The sequence below is a fragment of the Ranitomeya imitator genome, chromosome 2 (assembly GCF_032444005.1).
Source record: "Ranitomeya imitator isolate aRanImi1 chromosome 2, aRanImi1.pri, whole genome shotgun sequence".
Taxonomy (NCBI): domain Eukaryota; kingdom Metazoa; phylum Chordata; class Amphibia; order Anura; family Dendrobatidae; genus Ranitomeya; species Ranitomeya imitator.
In genome coordinates, this window is record NC_091283.1 from 363602804 (window position 1) to 363622986 (window position 20183).

A 20183-nucleotide genomic window follows, 5' to 3' on the forward strand; every position below is an offset into this window, starting at 1 on the left:
TGTCCCTTACTTCATCTTTTGGACTTACTCAGTGGTCCTCCGCAGCCAAACACACAGATGGACACACATTAGACCTGGTCTTCACCCGTCTCTGCTCTCTATCTAACTTCACCACCTCCCCTCTCCCTCTATCCGACCACCATCTGCTCATTTTCTCATCCCTGTCCTCCTCACCGGTCACCCATGTCCAGCAACATGCGCACCCCCACAGAAACCTCACACACCTAGACACCCACACACTCTCTGACTCTATCCTACCACTGACATCCATATCCTCACTCCACAACACATACAGTGCCACTGCTTTCTACAATGCCACTCTAGCATCAACTATTGACACGGTTGTCTTTCTCGTTCATGGCAGAGTGCGACGTATCAATAGACAACCCTGGCACAATAACACCACTAAAAAGCTCTGGCAAGTGTCCAGGGTTGCAGAGCAGCGTTGGAAGAAAACACATTCGCAAGACGACTTCACTGCATTCAAGCAGGCGACACTCGTTTTCAAATCTGCTCTCACCTCTGCTAAACAGGCCTACTTCACAACCCTCGTATCTTCCTTATCCCACAACCCCAGTTATTCAAAACTTTTAACTCCCCCCTCCGCCCCCCAATGCCCCCTCCATCCTCCCTCTGCTGAGGACTTTACCACACACTTTAAAAATAAGATCGACCAAACAAGGCAAGTCTTCATTGTTCAACCTCCACAACCCCTTTGTATACCAGACCAATGCCCAAACCACATAACTTCCTATCCAACATCACTGAAGGGGAGCCTAATTGTCTCCTCTCCAAACCGCAACTCCCCACCTGTGCGCTCAACCCCATGCCTCACCTCCCCAACCTCACTGCCACTCTTATCCCATCCCTTACCCACCTCTTCAACCTATCACTAACTTCTAGCACCTTGACTTCTGCTTTCAAACATGCCACAATCACACCTATCCTTAAAAAGCCAACCCTTGATCCAACTGCTATGTCCAGCTATCGCCTAAATATCGATGCTCCTATTCGCTTCCAAACTCCTGGAGCAGCACGTCCACGCTGAACTTTCCTCCCACCTCTCATCTAACTTGCTCTTTGACAGTCTACAATCTGGTTTCTGCCCCCATCACTCAACTGAGACAGCCCTGACCAAAATTACTAACGACCTACTTACAGCCAAAGCTAACGGACAATACTCTATATTTCTCCGTCTAGATCTGTCCTCTGCTTTCAATTGTATATAATGATGGAAGAGTAAATACACATCAGTGTATTAATATAGTATAACTGAATGGTAAGGTGCTGGAGTGCATGGAATAGGTAAACGATCAGGCTTATAAGCACAGTGTGCTATTAGATAAGATAAAGTGCATGTGCAAAAGGCATGAAGTAAAGTCAGGATAACATTTTTACCTGAAAAGTAAACATGCTGCCAGGTCCCCTATTCGCGCTTTGGCGCTTGCCTTCTTCCAGAGGGACCGGAGTGTATCGAATAGCACACTGTGCTTATAAGCCTGATCGTTTACCTATTCCATGCACTCCAGCACCTTACCATTTACTTATACTATATTAACACACTGATGTGTAATTACTCTTCTATCATTATATACAATTGGTATATGTATTTGTGACTATACAGCTCTGGCAAAAATTAAGAGACCAGTGCAAAATGTTCATTGTGAAGCATCCCCAGATCATCACCGATCCTCCACCAAATTTCACAGTGGGTGCAAGACACTGTGGCTGGTACGCCTCTCCAGGTCTCCGCCTAACCATTAGACAACCAGGTGATGATCTGGGGATGCTTCAGCAAGGCTGGAATTGGGCAGGTTGTTCTTTGTGAAGGACGTATGAATCAAGCCGCATACAAGGTTACCCTGGAAAAACAGTTGATTCCTTCTGCTTAGGCAATGTTCCAAAACTCTGAGGACTGTTTTTTTCCAGCAGGACAATGCGCCATGCCACAGCTAGGTTAATCAAGGTGTAGATGAAGGACCTCAACATCAAATCCCTGTCATGGCCAGTAGTGATGAGCGAGTGTACTCGTTGCTCGGGTTCCCGAGCACGCTCGGGTGGTCTCCGAGTATTTATGACTGCTCGTAAATTACGTTTTCATCGCCTCTGCAGCATGATTTACAGCTATTAGCCAGCTTGATTACATGCTACCAGCCAACCCCCACATGTACTCAGCCTGGCTAACAGATGTAAATCATTCAGCTGCCGTGATGAAAACTAAATCTCCGAACACTAAAAAATATCACTTGGTTCAGCTGTTTATAATTTTTTGTTTTTATAGATTATCCCTAATAAAATTTAGCATTTTAAATTATTATGGTTTCTCTCAGGCTAAGTTCACATTTGCGTTCGGCAGCCCTGCGTAGGGCTGCTTACTTTTTCCTTTCATATCCGCACAGCTGCGCATGCGTCCTGCGTACCTGTCTTTAACATTGGGTACGCAGGGACAGGCATTGTATGCGGATGGTTGCAGATGTGGCATTTTGACGTGCCCGCCGACCATACAGGAACGCAACTTTTTGCATTACCATGCGGTCGGCAGCTGTGCGGATACGAAGGGAAAAAGTACGCAGCCCTACGCAGGGCTGCCGAGCGCAAATGAGAGCTTACCCTCACACGCGCCTCCGCTCCGTACACCTCGTACACACGCGGCTCCGCTCCCTACACCTCGTACACATGCGGCTCCGCTCCCTACACCTCATACACATACGGCTCCGCTCCATACACCTCGTACACACGCAGCTCTGCTCCGTACACCTCGTACACACACGGCTCCTCTCCGTACACCTCGTACACACGGCTCAGCTCTGTACTCACGCGGTTCTGCTCCGTACACCTCGTACACACAGCTCCGCTCCGTACACCTCGTACACATGCGGCTCCACTCCATACACCTCGTACACACACGGCTCCGCTCTGAACTTGTCGTATACATGCGGTTCCGCTCCGTACACCTTGTACACACACGGCTCCGCTCCATACACCTCGTATACACACGGCTCTGCTACATCCACACTGTAAACCCCTCCTGACCCCACACATAAACTTCCCCTCATCCAGCACCATGACAACCACCACAGCAGAGTCCTGCATACACTGAAGCCCCTGATCACGTGACCCCTGACTCCTCCTCTCCTGTGACCTCATCACAGGTCCTGTGCACACAGAACAGCCATATATGTGGTGTGGGCCGGGGCTCTGCAGGTGGAGGTAGGTGCTGGAGATTCCCCATTACTGGGGGGCGGTGAGCAGTAACCCTTTAGCGTTGTGACTATTTTGGTGTTTTCTGTTGCCACTTTCTAAGAATTGCAGTCTTTGTTTTTTCCCTTTGACATACCACCCAACTATAAAACAGCCGATATGGAAACGCGTATTGTTCTCCTAGTTCTATTGGACCCTACGCAGTATGCAGTATAATGTTCCGAATATACGGCAAAAGCCAGCTCACCGATCATTGCAAGAAGCCCGGAACTTCGTCCTGACAAGACGCAGTAGGATTCCATAAACGAAAAGAGAATGGTTCCAGCTTCAGTAAAATCATGAAAATTTATTCCAACTTTTAAAATGGAGAAACAACTCCTGGGACAGCACCATAGCACATGCGAGGTAGGCTACGCGTTTCGACCGACACAGCGTTCTTTATCACATAAAGACCGCTGTGTCGGTCGAAACGCGTAGCCTACCTCGCATGTGCTATGGTGCTGTCCCAGGAGTTGTTTCTCCATTTTAAAAGTTGGAATAAATTTTCATGATTTTACTGAAGCTGGAACCATTCTCTTTTCGTTTAAGTATAACGTTCCCACAGTACCGCCATCCCCCACACAGTATAATCTTCCCACAGTACCGCCATCCCCCACACAGTATAATGTTCCCACAGTACTGCCATCCCCCACACAGTATAATGTTCCCACAGTACCGCCATCCACCACACACAGTATAATGTTCCCACAGTACCGCCATCCCCCACACAGTGTAATGTTCCCACAGTACCGCCTTCCCCCACACACAGTATAATGTTCTCACAGTACCGCCATCCCCCACACAGTGTAATGTTCCCACAGTACCGCCATCCCCCACACGGTATAATGTTCCCACAGTACCGCCATCCCCCACACAGTATAATGTTCCCACAGTACCGCCATCCCCCACACGGTATAATGTTCCCACAGTGCTGCCATACCCCCCACACAGTATAATGTTCCCACAGTACCGCCATCCCCCCACACACAGTATAATGTTCCCACAGTACCGCCATCCCCCACACGGTATAATGTTCCCACAGTGCTGCCATACCCCCCACACAGTATAATGTTCCCACAGTACCGCCATCCCCCACACAGTATAATGTTCCCACAGTACCGCCATCCCCCACACAGTATAATGTTCCCACAGTACCTCCATCCCCCACACACAGTATAATGTTCCCACAGTACCGCCATCCCCCACACAGTATAATGTTCCCACAGTACCGCCATCTCCCACACAGTATAATGTTCCCACAGTACCGCCATCCCCCCACACACAGTATAATGTTCCCACAGTACCGCCATCCCCCACACAGTATAATGTTCCCACAGTACCGCCATCCCCCCACACACAGTATAAAGTTCCCACAGTACCGCCATCCCCCACACGGTATAATGTTCCCACAGTGCTGCCATACCCCCCACACAGTATAATGTTCCCACAGTACCGCCATCCCCCACACAGTATAATGTTCCCACAGTACCGCCATCCCCCACACAGTATAATGTTCCCACAGTACCGCCATCCCCCACACGGTATAATGTTCCCACAGTGCTGCCATACCCCCCACACAGTATAATGTTCCCACAGTACCGCCATCCGTCCACACACAGTATAATGTTCCCACAGTACCGCCATCCCCCACACGGTATAATGTTCCCACAGTGCTGCCATACCCCCCACACAGTATAATGTTTCCACAGTACCGCCATCCCCCACACAGTATAATGTTCCCACAGTACCGCCATCCCCCACACAGTATAATGTTCCCACAGTACCTCCATCCCCCACACACAGTATAATGTTCCCACAGCACCGCCATCTCCCCCACACAGTATAATGTTCCCACAGTACCGCCATCCCCCACACAGAATATAATGTTCCCACCCCATCCCCCACACACAGTATAATGTTCCCCAGTACCGCCATCCCCCCACACAGTATAATGTTCCCATAGCACTGCCATCTCCTCCACAGTATAATGTTTCCATTCCCCACACACAGTATGATACTACATGGTGCCCCCACAGTCTGGTACCACCCACCTCACTAGCTAATAAATACTCGCTTAGCCCCATTCTTATTGTCAGTACAGTTGAACCTGGAATATATGAGATAATCACCACATGATAGCTGTATAGGATAATAAATTATAATAAAGTCGTTGTGGATGTGATTTTCCCAACATTGTGCAGGGAGATTGTTTTCCCTATAGTGATGTACTGTATATTTCTCGTTAATAAAACTCAATTTTTTTTATTCACTTACAACCTATTTTTAAGCTTTTCTTCACAACTCTCATTAGTGCGATGATGATCATACGACATACAAGCCTCTGATTGCTCCGGTGATGCCCTGTACTACTTAAGTGCGGGCTATTATCCCAGCCTGTTAGTGTAATATTAATGACCTCATACATATTAGATAGCTGTCGGTAAAACGATCATGAGGCTGATGGCTATCTCTCCTGACTCCCCCATACACATGATCACTGGTTGCCCGAACCTTCCTGTGGTCTGTATGAGGGAGCTGGTGCCAGATTCCTGTGGCAGAGGATTATCTCCAGAGCAAACAGAAAGATTGTCCTCTGTAATTTACCATAACTGATCCATCACTCATCTGTCAGGAATCCTCCATATACAGTGGGGCAAAAAAGTATTTAGTCAGTCAGCAATAGTGCAAGTTCCACCACTTAAAAAGATGAGAGGCGTCTGTAATTTACATCATAGGTAGACCTCAACTATGGGAGACAAACTGAGAAAAAAAAATCCAGAAAATCACATTGTCTGTTTTTTTAACATTTTATTTGCATATTATGGTGGAAAATAAGTATTTGGTCAGAAGGGGGGCGTGTCCTAGCTGGCCATGTGAGTGGAAGCAGGGAAGAGTGCTCCTGCTGCCAGAAGGACAAAAATCCTGCTTTAACCCCGATTTTCGGGTAAACTCACCTAAATCCGGCTGGCTGAAGGTCCGGAGAGTGCAGCGGTGCGGAGCGGCGGGTCCGGAGTCAGCAGCGATGACCAGGAGGCGGCAGAAAGACGCTGGCACCAGCGATGCAGGAGCTGGCCAAGATGGTGCAGATGCTAGGGAGGACGCCGAGAAGGAGAACGCCGCATGTCAGCGGCGCATGGAGTTGGCCGCAAAGCTGCAGCAGTATGCCAGAGTGGAGGCTGCTGAGGAGGCAGAACCAGGATCTGGAGCTGGAGCTGACCAGGAGGAGGAGGAAGCAAGCAAGGCTGAGCAGCATGAGGTACAGAGGGGGAAGGAGAGAGGCAGCATGGTTGGGGCTAGTGGGGGACCTGGAGGCATATCACAGGGAGAGGAGCCGACTCTTAGAGATGTTATCACACTGATCTCTTCATGTCAGCAATCCCTGAACTCCTTGGCCCAGCAGATGCAGGAAGTTAAAGGGGACACGGCACAGATTAATGCGGCTCTGCAGAAAATGGACAAACGTATAGGAGTGGTGGAGGAGAGGGTGAGCACGGCAGAAGATCACATAGTGAAATTACAAAAATCTGAAAAGAAGTTCGCCCAAGCAATAGCCGAGCTCGCTGCCAACAATGAGGATCTGGAAAATAGATCCAGAAGAAATAATATACGTATAGTGGGGCTGCCTGAAAAGACTGAGGGGAGAAATCCCACAGAATTTGTTGAAAATTGGCTGCTGGAGAAGATTGGGAGCACAGTGTTGACAAAAGTTTTTGCTGTTGAACGTGCTCATAGGGTCCCGCCGCAGCCCCCTGCCCCAGGAGCAAATCCCCGTACCATGCTTGCTAAAATACTGAACTACAGGGACAGAGACATTATCCTTAGAAAGGCTAGAGAGATGGAGGATCTGACGGCTGGAGGTCAAAAAATCGCCATTTATCCGGATTATTCCGCTGCGGTTCAGAAACAGCGGATGAAGTTTACTGGAGTCAAGCGGCGACTGAGGGAGCTGGGAGTGCAGTACTCTGTGATGTTTCCCGCCAAGCTGAGACTGGTGGCTTTTAATAAGACCCACTTTTTCCTGACACCAGAGGACGCTACCCAGTGGCTTGATACTCATGAGAAAAAACTTAAGGGAATGGGCGACTGACATTTCGGCGAGATCCAGTTGGGATTTGTTTTCTCTGTCGATAGAGGAGAGTTCTGCGCTCGTTAGCAATGGTTAAAGAGTTGAGCAACTGTTGGGGGTTTTGCTGGGCCATATTGAAGGAATGGCCGGAGGGGACAGTACCAACTACTAAGTACGGGGGAGGAGGGTTATGCTGGGTACTGTGAACTGGTTTGGTACTTTTTCTATATGTTAATATAAGTTGAAATGTTAAGATACAATAAAGTGAAAGTTGGGGAAATTGTGATTGCTATGGCAGCGGGACGCGAATGGAGAGGGTTAAGAAAGGGAGAGTGTTTGCAGTGGGCAGTGGAGCCCCACTCTTGATGAGAGGAAGAATGCGTTATATTGGGTGGGTTAGGGGGGCAAGTTGGGAGGGGGCAGGGGGGGTGGGAGGGTTCGGGCAGCTCATACTTGGGAAATTGAATACTTTAAGAAATGATGAGCCACATGATGGGAGATTGTATTAAAATATTGAGTTGGAATGTGAGAGGTCTGGCGGATAAAACACGGCGGACGGCAAGTCTGCAGTATGTCCGAGAACAGAAGGTCTCAATGATATGCCTGCTGGAGACACATTTAGTGCGGGAGAGGGTAAACGTACTGAGTAGGCGCTGGATACAGAGGGCGTATCATTCTACTTTCTCGACGTACTCTAGGGGTGTGTCTGTGTTAATACCTGCGGGGGTGCAGTATGAGGAGGTAATGGTAAAAGAGGATGTGGATGGTCAGTATGTGGTGGTGAAATGTAAAATAAATGGAGTGTTGATGTGTATAGCGGCAATGTATATTCCGCCCCCATACTCAAGTAAGAAGATAAGAGAGGTGCTGGAGAGGGTAGAACGTTGGGGCCCGTTACCATCTCTAATTATTGGCGATCTTAATAATATCTGTGATGACTTTTGGGACAAAAACAAAAATCCCCAGAATAGAACAGGGGGACATATCACTACGTTTGGGACCTATGTCCAGGAAGTAGGTATGATTGATTTATGGAGAGTTAGACATATTGGGGAAAGGACGTACTCATGCTACTCGCCAGCTCATGGTACTTTGTCTAGGATTGACTTGGCGCTGGGTAACTGTTTACTGGACACGATGGTAGGGGAGGTGAGATATTTGCCTAGGGCTCTTTTAGACCATAGTCCAGTTGAGGTGGAATTTCGGCCGGTGGGGACACGGATCGGGAGCAGGAAGGAGTGGAAGATTCACCCTAATTGGCTACACAGTATGGACTTGGAAAAGATAATGAAGGAGTTGGTGGAATTTTTTGAGATCAACGAGGGAAGTGTAGATGTTCTTACTGTGTGGGAAGCCATGAAGGCGTACTTGAGGGGACTGCTGTTCAGGGATATTAGCAGGTGTAAGAGGAAATCGAGAGAGACAGAGAGGATGGCGGTTGAAGGGCTGAGGATAGCCGAAGATGAGATGGTAATAGCGGGTACTCCGGAAGCTGGGAGGAGGCTAAAGGCAGCTCAGAGTCAGTTGGAGGAGGTATTGCTCAGTAAGGCTGAAAGGAAGAGGGAATTCATGAATCTGGCTCTTTACCAGGAGGGCGAATCTGTGGGTCATTTGCTATCGATGGTGACTTCTGCCCAGAGAAACACTTCCTTTGTTCATTCTTTGGTATCGGGGAGCGGTGTGGCTGTCTCTGAGACTTCAGAGATTTTGGACATTTTTGCGGATTTTTATGCGGACCTATATTCCTCTCAGGTAGATGGGTTGGTGGAGGACACGGTGGCGTTCCTTGAGGAATTGGAGCTCCCAAGGCTGAGTGACATAGATAGAGAAGATTTGGAAGCTCCCATCACGGAGGAGGAGTTGGGTCGGGCACTGCAGTCTATGGCTAATGGGAAGGCACCTGGCGTAGATGGATTTCCTGCTGAAATTTATAAAAACTTTGGGGAAGTGCTGATCCCTAAATTAAGGGTACTTCTCGAGGAGGCTAGGAGTGGCGGTCGTCTACCGGCATCTATGCGGGAGGCCATAATAGTGGTGATTCCTAAGGAGGGGAAGGACCCGACACAGCCGGATTCATATCGGCCAATCTCCTTGCTTACTACAGACGTTAAACTTCTGGCTAAGGTGTTGGCGATGAGGTTGACAAGTGTTATTTCCGGCCTGGTGCACTCAGACCAGTCCGGCTTTATGCCTGATCGGTCCACTGCGATCAACTTACGAAGGCTGTATATGAACTTGCAACTCAGATCCGACAACTGTGGCCAGAGAGTTATTGCATCTTTAGACGCCCATAAGGCGTTCGATAGTGTGGAGTGGGGATATCTCTGGCAGGTGCTCCGGAGTATGGGGTTTGGACCGCAGTTCATATCCTGGATTCGACTGATGTACTCGATGCCGATGGCCAGGGTTAGGGTGAACGGGGAGTTATCACGGACCATACAACTGGCTAGAGGGACGAGACAGGGGTGTCCGCTCTCTCCTCTTTTGTTTGCTCTGGCTGTGGAACCACTGGCTGCTAAGCTTCGACGGTCTGATGAGGTGACTGGGTTTAAATATGGGATGATTGAAGAAAGGGTGGCGTTGTATGCGGATGACATTCTGCTATTTCTGGCTGACCCGGGTACGTCCTTGGAGGGAGCCATTGGGATTATTGAGCGTTTCGGATCGGTGTCGGGACTTAGGATAAACTGGAGTAAGTCTGTCTTGTTTAAGGTGGATGATGATGGTGGGGAACCACTGGAGGATGGGCGACTGGAGGTGACTAGCCAATTTAAGTACCTTGGAATATGGGTGTCTATGCCTGTTACTGACTATATACATAGAAATCTGACTCCAATCTTAGGTGTTCTTAAAGCGAAAGCGGATGCTTGGCTTAAACTGCATTTATCTGTGGTAGGTAGGGTGAATCTTATTAAAATGATTTTGATGCCAAAAATACTGTATATTCTTCATAATGCGCCAGTTTGGATACCACGCGGGAGATTTAGACAAATTAACTCTCTGTTCAGGAATTTGATATGGGGGAGACAGCATCCGCGTATCAAACTGGAGACACTTCAGCGACGCAAGGAAGGTGGGGGATTGGCATTGCCTAACCCTGAAATATATTTTCTTGCAGCCTAGAGTCAGCATTTAAAAGGCTGGGCGCATGAAGGGTCATCTGGGGCGGTACAGCGGCTGATGGAAGTGGTGACAAAAAGAAGGCCAGTGGTACAATGTTTGGAGGATGGATCCCTGGGGGCTCTGGGGAAATTATACCCGACTGTGTTGTTGATACGCAGGCTGTGGGGTAGGCTGAGACATATACGGGGGGTCACGGATTTGACTAGATTCTCACCGCTATGGCATAACAGCAACTTACAGGAGTTTGAGGCACTGGGGGTACTGACAGAATGGCTGGGCAAAGGGATTCAATACGTGTATCAAATAATTGAGCGAGGTGAATTGAAATCATTTTCCCAATTACAGGCGGAATTTGGTCTTGGGACTGTGGGGGAATTTCAGTATTTGCGGATGAGGCATGCTTTTGGAGCTCAGAGTAGAAACGGAGGTATTGGAATTCAGAGGGATATTGTACTGGAGTATGTGTGTAATGAAGGGACTACTGGGGGAGTCATATCTACTTTGTATAAAGATCTGTTGCACACTTTCCTATTGGGGTTTCCAATAATGGCGAGAGCTAAGTGGGAGAGGGATCTGGGTCCAATGGAGAATGAGACTTGGGAGTCGGTGCTAGAATGGGTCCCACGATTGTCACTGAGCGAACCGTATGGACTGTCACAGCTCTATGTGATACACAGGGTTTATAAGTCACCGATGGTGCTATCTAAGGCTGGTTTGCGTGATGATTCTGAATGCCCGAGGTGTAAAACTGCAGATGCTGATATACTCCATATGATGTGGACGTGTCCGAGACTGGCTGCTTTTTGGGTGGTAGTTTTGAGTCGTATGGAAGGTGCGTATGGATATAAGGTGCCAAGGGATCCAGTTGTGTGCTTGTTGGGATGTGTGGATGAGATTGGAGTGGATAACAAACTGAAGATAGCTATTGCCAGATTGTTATACATGGCTAGGAAGGTAATAGCTCGAAATTGTATTAGGGAAGAACCGCCGTCAAGAGGAGAGCTCCTCCAGTATGTGAAGCAGGGCCTGACACTGGAAAAGGGGTTTTATAAAAAAAGAGGGAAAATCGAAATGTTCAATAAAATGTGGTCTCCGTGGATTGCTATGGGATAGGGGTATTATAGAGGGAGAGTTAATTAAGGTTCCTAATTAATGGTAATGTTAAATGTGGCTTATATTATTGGCTGAGGGATTAGATAGTATATTGGTCTAATGATGGAAGTGCTAAGCAAGGTGAGCTGCTTTGTTGGGTGGGGTTGGGGGGTGGTGGGATTGAAGGGGAATGTTTGAAGGGGGGGAAAAAAGCTTTGTATTGAAAATGAGAATGTAACATGTCATTTATCTTGTTATTCTTAATAAAAATTTATTTGAATCAAAAAAAAGTATTTGGTCAGAAACAAAATTTCATCTCAATACTTTGTAATATATCCTTTGTTGGCAATGACAGAGGTCAAACGTTTTCTGTAAGTCTTCACAAGGTTGCCACACACTGTTGTTGGTATGTTGGCCCATTCCTCCATGCAGATCTCCTCTAGAGCAGTGATGTTTTTGGCTTTTCGCTTGGCAACACGGACTTTCAACTCCCTCCGAAGGTTTTCTATAGGGTTGAGATCTGGAGACTGGCTAGGCCACTCCAGGACCTTGAAATGCTTCTTACGAAGCCACTCCTTCGTTGCCCTGGCGGTGTGCTTTGGATCATTGTCATGTTGAAAGACCCAGCCACGTTTCATCTTCAATGCCCTTGCTGATGGAAGGAGGTTTGCACTCAAAATCTCACGATACATGGCCCCATTCATTCTTTCATGTACCCGGATCAGTCGTCCTGGCCACTTTGCAGAGAAACAGCCCCAAAGCATGATGTTTCCACCACCATGCTTTACAGTAGGTATGGTGTTTGATGGATGCAACTCAGTATTCTTTTTCCTCCAAACACGACAAGTTGTGTTTCTACCAAACAGTTCCAGTTCGGTTTCATCAGACCATAGGACATTCTCCCAAAACTCCTCTGGATCATCCAAATGCTCTCTAGCAAACTTCAGACGGGCCCAGACATGTACTGGCTTAAGCAGTGGGACACGTCTGGCACTGCAGGATCTGAGTCCATGGTGGCGTAGTGTGTTACTTATGGTAGGCCTTGTTACATTGGTCCCAGCTCTCTGCAGTTCATTCACTAGGTCCCCCCCCCCCCCTGCGTGGTTCTGGGATTTTTGCTCACCGTTCTTGTGATCATTCTGACCCCACGGGGTGGGATTTTGCGTGGAGCCCCAGATTGAGGGAGATTATCAGTGGTCTTGTATGTCTTCCATTTTCTAATTATTGCTCCCACTATTGATTTCTTCACTCCAAGCTGGTTGGCTATTGCAGATTCAGTCTTCCCAGCGTGGTGCAGGGCTACAATTTTGTTTCTGGTGTCCTTTGACAGCTCTTTGGTCTTCACCATAGTGGAGTTTGGAGTCAGACTGTTTGAGGGTGTGCACAGGTGTCTTTTTATACTGATAACAAGTTTAAACAGGTGCCATTACTACAGGTAATGAGTGGAGGAAAGAGGAGACTCTTAAAGAAGAAGTTACAGGTCTGTGAGAGCCAGAAATCTTGATTGTTTGTTTCTGACCAAATACTTATTTTCCACCATAATATGCAAATAAAATGTTAAAAAAACAGACAATGTGATTTTCTGGATTTTTTTTTTCTCAGTTTGTCTCCCATAGTTGAGGTCTACCTATGATGTAAATTACAGACGCCTCTCATCTTTTTAAGTGGTGGAACTTGCACTATTGCTGGCTGACTAAATACTTTTTTGCCCCACTGTATATGAGGCAGCAGCCGATCCGGCTCAGATTAGCGGTGCTACCTTATTTTAGTCTAATGTGTATGGGGTATAAGAGGTATCTTGTTACTCTCTGCCTCTGGCAGGGTCTAATAGACTTTCATATGTTGCAGGCCCAGAGTGTCTTCGGCATGCTCAAATAATATATTCGAGCCCCTGCGACTGCATGTTTTGCTGCAGTAGACAGCTGCAACACATGCAGGGATTGCCTGCTTGTTTGGCAATTGGAGGAAAAAACATTTTTAAAATGCCACAACACTGTCCATGTAGACTTTATAACAGTCGTTGCTGTAGGTTACAGATAACTCCTGTCCCCGGTGTTTTTAGAAACAAAAATGTCTCAAGCCTCTGTGTGTGAATCAGACGTGAGATCTAACACAATAGAAGATTACAGCCCGGGGATGATGGGAAACATTCATAGAGACAGCCAGTGGTGATGTAGTCAGTGACGGACTCCAGCCAGATATGTTTCTACAGCCGTAGTAGAAGATGAAGATGTCGTCCTCATCATGAAGTAGTTGTTTCTCATGTCACGTGTAATGAATATCTCCTGCAGTATTGCTAATGCCGATTCCAGTGTCGGTAAATGAGATGAGAATTAGCGTTATGGAAAATGAGTCTATGAGAAACGTATTCAGCTGCCGACTCCGAGGAAGAAACTGCTTGTTGTGTATGTGTGTGGCCTAAAATATATAGGATTTAACAGTAGAGTTGAGCGAATTTGTTTGGGTTCCCTCTTATTCAGCAAGTTGTAGCTCTTGCCGTATAAGCTGCAGAGGGAACCCAGCTTCCTGAATCGCAGCGGCTGACCAGCGCCGCAGCTGCATGTGTCGCGTCTGTGTCACAGTCACAGCACATGCATGGAAAACCCAACAAACTGGCCAAGGAGCTCAGAGACAGAATTGTGGCAAGGCACAGATCTGGCCAAGGTAACAACAGAATTTCTGCAGTACTCAAAGTTCCTAAGAGCACAGTGGCCTCTATAATCCTTAAATGGAAGAAATTTGGGACCACCAGAAGTCTTCCTAGATCTGGCCGTCTATCCAAACTGAGCCATCATGGGAGAAGAGCCTTGGTGAGAGAGGTAAAAAAGAACCCCAAGATCACTGTGGCTGAGCTCCAGAGATTGGAGAAAGTTCCACAAAGTCAACTATCACTGAAGCCCTCCACAAGTCGTGCCTTCATGGCAGATTGGCCCGACAGAAGCCTGTCCTCAGTGCAAGACATATGAAAGCCTACATAGTGTTTGCTAAAAAAAAACACATGAAGGACTCTCAAACTATGCGAAATAAGATTCTCTGGTCAGATGAGATGAAGATAGACCTTTTTGGTTTTAATTCTAAGAGATATGTGTGGAGAAAACCAGGCACTGCTCATCACCTGCCCAATATAATCCCAGCAGTGAAACGTGGTGGCAGCATCATGCTATGGGGGTGTTTTCAGCTGCAGGGACAGGTCGACTGGTTGTCATTGAAGGAAACATGTATGTGGCCAAGTACAGAGATATCCTGGATGAAAACCTCTTCCAGAGAGCTCTGGACCTCAGACCTGGCCGAAGGTTCACCTTCCAACAAGACAATGACCCTAAGCACACAGCTAAAATAACAAAGGAGTGGCGTCAAAACAACTCTGATCATTCTTGACTGGCCCAGCCAGAGCCCTGACGTAAACCCAATTGAGCATCTCTGGAGAGACCTGAAAATGGCTGTCCACCAATGTTCACCATCCAACCTGATGGAATTGGACAGGAACTGCAAGGAAGAATGCCAGAGGATCCCCAAATCCAGGGGCGAAAAACTTGTGGCATCATTCCCAAGAAGACTCATGGCTGTACTAGCTCAAAAAGGTGCTTCTACTCAATACTGAGCAAAGGGTCTGAATACTTATGACCATGTGATATTTCAGTTTTTATTTTGTAATAAATTTGCAAAAATTACTACTTTTTTATCAGTCAAGATGGGGTGCAGACTGTACATTAATGAGAAAAATTAACTTTTTTGAATTCACAATGCCTGTAATGAAACAAAGTGAAAAATTTAAAGGGGTTTGAATACTTTCCGTAAGCACTGTAATACTGTATTAACCTTGATGTATTCATGTAGTGATGGTGGTTCTAGTGACTGTATATTTTAGTAGCTTTTCCATTTTATTCCGACTCCACCAAAATGGACACCAACTCTGACTCCACAACCCTGACTGGAAAATAGTAGAAATATTAATATTCACAATATTCACATTAATGATCACCACAACCCCTGTACCACAACTCCTGGGTCCCCTGCCCGCCTCTGTATTTCCTGGTCACATATGATCTCTACAGCCAATCAGCGGCTACAGCAGTGACCAAAATAGCCAGTGAATGGAACAAGCTGACTTTTGTCACCAATTACACTAATGTTCCAGTGTATTTGAATCAATAATACATCATCTACACAATCTATCTCCTTATATGTTGCCATTATTATCTCCATTAATTGTATTATTACATGGAATTCATTATGAATTAACATTTTCATATCCTCTTCCCATTCAGGTCTCTACAATTTTGGAACCTCTCAGTGGAAATCTTTTGTATAAGAATTATCCTGATTTACCCATCAAGGATGGATTGTGACAGGGACAAGATGGCAGAGAGGATATTACACCTCGCCCTAGAGATCCTCTTATGGCTTACTGGAGAGGTGAGAGATTCTGATGATGTCACATTACATCATTCTTATCTATAGGAATAACAGATGGATAGAACTGGAGAGGTGAGGACTCTGGAAATGTCTGTAGTGAGATTTATTAATGAGTCTCTCCATAACCAGGATTACACAGTAGTGAAGAAGACTTCTAGTGAGCGCTGTCAGGCACCTATGTCTGAGAGATGGAGAAAACCCCTGAGCCCAATTATGGGGCCTCTACATCACCCCCTGATACATGAGGACATCAATGACCAAAAGATCCTAGAACTCACCTACAAGATGATTGAGCTGCTGACTGGGGAGGTGACACTGCTGGGAATGCTGGGACATTATACAGTAATGCTATGAAGGTATTGCAGGGGATGATGGTGTTATTGTATGTGTCAGGTTCCTATAAGGTGTGAGGATGTTGCCGTCTATTTCTCCATGGAGGAGTGGGAGTATTTAGAAGGACACAAAGATCTGTACAAGGACATCATGATGGATATTCCTCAGCCCCTCACATCACCAGGTAATAGGACTAAATACACACAACCTATAATTATCTGTATGTAAAGAATGAATTCAGTCCCTCTGTGTTTCCTCCAGATCTATCCAGTAAGAGGACAACACCAGAGAGATGTCACCATCATCTTCTGTCACAGGACTGTAAACAAGAAGATCCCGATGTTCCTCAGGATCATCGGGTAGATGGAGAGAAGGTGTGATGAGATCTCCCCTATGATGTGTAGATGGCTGTGAAGGTCTTGTGCTCAGTCTTGTTTAAGCCACCAGTATTATATATCTTATACTTGTGTAATGAGAGCTTTGGAGTTGGCAGAATCATAGATGTGACTTCTCCGTCTGTCTGTGACTTTTATAATATTTGTTTCAGGGTGAAGATCTGACCCATATTGATACTACAGAGACACATGTGAGGGATGATGAGCGGTGTAAAGAGGAGATTCCTACATTTGGCAAACCAGGTGAGTAGTAACCACTTAATGGAGAGAAGTCACAGATTCTTCTCAGTCACTGGCTGTGGCTGCTTTATCTTTGGTGTAGTCCGGCCATATAACAATCAAGCAGTCACCATTCTCCTGTTTCAAAAAACTGACCATCATATCCAAACATAGACTAAATGTGAACAGGTGCTGAAGCTAGAGTCACCAACTCGTATACAATCAAATAAGGTAGCACACTGTAGCGCCAAAACTTGCAAACCTGAATTATGAAAATGTAATTGCATTACTGCACTAGAAATATGAAAAATTGAGAAAGGTTAGCCCATAAAATGGCCAATTCATGTGTACCTGGTAGCCACGATAAGGCATTTCTTATTTACCAGGACCTGACAATGCCTTTCCTCTCTGAAAATAAAGTCTTCATCTGAATGGGAACCTAATGTGAGTCCTCTCTTAGACTCAAATCTCTCTCTCTGTGGAGGGCTAGTGGTCCTGCTCTGATTAAAAACACCTGTAGCTAAAAGGCAGAGTGCTGAGTCAGAAGGCTAATGAATGCAGATTTTAAAAAAACTGACCGTCACATCCAAACATGGACTAAGTGGGCTGTGTTATATACTTTATTCTCAGAGAGGATAGGCAGGTCCTGGTAAACGAGAAATGCCATATCGTGGCTACCAGCTACACCTGAATTGGCCAATTTATGTGCTAAACTTTCTCAATTTTTCATATTTCTAATGCAGTAATGCAATTCAGTTTTCATATTTCATGTTTGCAAGTTTTGGCCCTACAGTGTATGGCCTTATTTATTTGACCATTCTCCTGTTGACCCAAAACATTCTCCTCCATCCAAAACGGACCCCATTACTTTGGGCACTGAAAGTCCTTCTGTTGGAATGAGACTTGTCCCAGCCAGAGATGACAGCCCAGAGAATCCATCATACTACCTGGAATTAGAATATGCTGACCCTTACCTGTCAGATTTCTAATTTGAAAATCCAAATTGCAGCTTATGGACTCAAACTCATCTGCGAGGAAAACAGATGGGTTCAGTCCGATAAAAAAAATCGTATAGCACTTTGACCAATGCTAAGCTATGAGTCACAGCTCATCTGCAATGTTTTTTTTTTTTTCCCCTCAGCTAAAATCAGACTGAGAACAAAATTGCAGCATGCTGCAATTGTCTTGGTATCTTGCACAAGACTCGCCAGTGCGAGTCAATGGGTGCGAGAAAAAAATCTCACGGCATCAGTACAATGCGAGTGCTGTCTGATTTTTACACAGCATTGTCCCTTGGAAAGCCATCCGTTCATCTGCCGCATACAGTAAAATCACAGCATGACCCAATAGAATAGATTAAGTGCTTGTGTAGCTTACTTTACATGTGTATTATTACATACTAAATTATTTTTTGAAAAAAATGACGTTGAATCCCTTGGCATTTTATTAACCAGGGGAGGGAAATCTGACAGCTGGGGTCAGATGTTTAAAACCTGGGAAGGGGGTAATACCCATAGAGCTTCCCAGGCTATTAATATCAGCTGACAGCTGTATACTTAGCCGTTTGGGGTACCCTCCAAAATGATGTAGGGTTCTCCTATATTTAATAACCAGCAAAGCCTAGGCAGACAGCTACGGCTGATATTAACAGCCTAGGAAGGGGCCAAATTAACTATGTTAATTCATAGTTTTGATGCCTTCAGTGTGAATTTACAATTTTCATAGTCATGAAAACACAGAAAAATCTTTAAATGAGAAGTTGTTTCCAAACTTTTGGTCCGTACAGTATATATATACATATATAACACAGCTCTGCCAAAAATTAAGAGATCACTGCAAAATTTTCAGTTTGTCTGATTTTTCTCTTTATATGTATATTTTTGAGTAAAATGTAAATTCATCTTTTATTCTATAAACTACTATCAACATGTCTCCGAAGTTCCAAGCAATACAGTTTATTTTCTGAAAATGAGAAATGGTCAAAATAACAAAAAAAATGCATTGATTGAGACCTCAAATAATGCAAAAAAAACAAGTTCAAAATCATTTAGAAACAATAATACTAATGTTTCAACTCAGGAAGAGTTCAGAAATCAATATTTTGTGAAATACCCATTATTTTAATCACAGCTTTCATGCGTCTTGGCATGTTTTCCACCAGTCTTTCACACTGCTTTTGGGTGACCTTATGCCTCTCCTGGTACAAAAATTTAAGCAATTCTTCTTTGTTTGATGGCTTGGGACTATCCATCTTCCTCTTGACTACATTCCAGAGGTTTTTAATGGGGTTCTGGTCTGGAGATTGGGCTGGCCATGACAGGGGTTTGATGTGGTGGTCCTTCATCCACACCTTGATTGACCTAGTTGTGTGGCATGGTGCATTGTCCTCAGAGTTGGGGAACATTGCCTGAGCAGAAAGAATCAACTGTTTTTCCAGGATAACCTTGAATGCGGCTTGATTCATACGTCCTTCGCAAAGATTAACCTGCCCAATTCCAGCCTTGCTGAAGCATCCCCAGATCATCACCGATCCTCCACCAAATTTCACAGTGGGTGCAAGACACTGTGGTTTGTACGCCTCTCCAGGTCTCCGTCTAACCATTAGATGACCAGATGTTGGGCAAAGATGAAAATTAGACTCATCAGAGAAGATTACCTTACTCCAGTCCTCTATGGTCCAATCCTTATGGTCTTTGGCAAACTTCAGCCTGGCTCTCCTTTGCTTCTCATTGATAAAAGGCTTTTTTTCTAGCTTTACATGACTTGCGTCCTGCTTCTAGGAGCCTGTTGTGAACTGTTCTTGCCGTGCACTTCACGTTCAAAATCATTTAGAAACAATAATACTAATGTTTCAACTCGGGAAGAGTTCAGAAATCAATATTTTGTGAAATACCCATTATTTTAATCACAGCTTTCATGCGTCTTGGCATGTTTTCCACCAGTCTTTCACACTGCTTTTGGGTGACCTTATGCCTCTCCTGGTACAAAAATTTAAGCAATTCTGCTTTGTTTGATGGCTTGGGACTATCCATCTTCCTCTTGACTACATTCCAGAAGTTTTTAATGGGGTTCTGGTCTGGAGATTGGGCTGGCCATGACAGGGGTTTGATGTGGTGGTCCTTCATCCACACCTTGATTGACCTAGTTGTGTGGCATGGTGCATTGTCCTCAGAGTTGGGGAACATTGCCTGAGCAGAAAGAATCAACTGTTTTTCCAGGATAACCTTGAATGCGGCTTGATTCATACGTCCTTCGCAAAGATTAACCTGCCCAATTCCAGCCTTGCTGAAGCATCCCCA

General features: G+C 45.7%; 1 protein-coding gene across 1 annotated transcript in view; it reads left to right on the forward strand.

Annotated features, from left to right (window-relative positions):
* Positions 1-20183, forward strand: part of LOC138666578 (zinc finger protein 208-like) — a 301114-nt gene that overhangs the window by 267638 nt on the left and 13293 nt on the right. The window contains exons 17-23 of the mRNA XM_069754781.1: positions 727-1037; positions 3168-3210; positions 15790-15937; positions 16067-16246; positions 16331-16454; positions 16532-16644; positions 16818-16908. Of these exons, the coding sequence (XP_069610882.1) occupies positions 727-1037; positions 3168-3210; positions 15790-15937; positions 16067-16246; positions 16331-16454; positions 16532-16644; positions 16818-16908 (1010 nt within the window). The remainder of the gene's footprint in view (positions 1-726; positions 1038-3167; positions 3211-15789; positions 15938-16066; positions 16247-16330; positions 16455-16531; positions 16645-16817; positions 16909-20183) is intronic.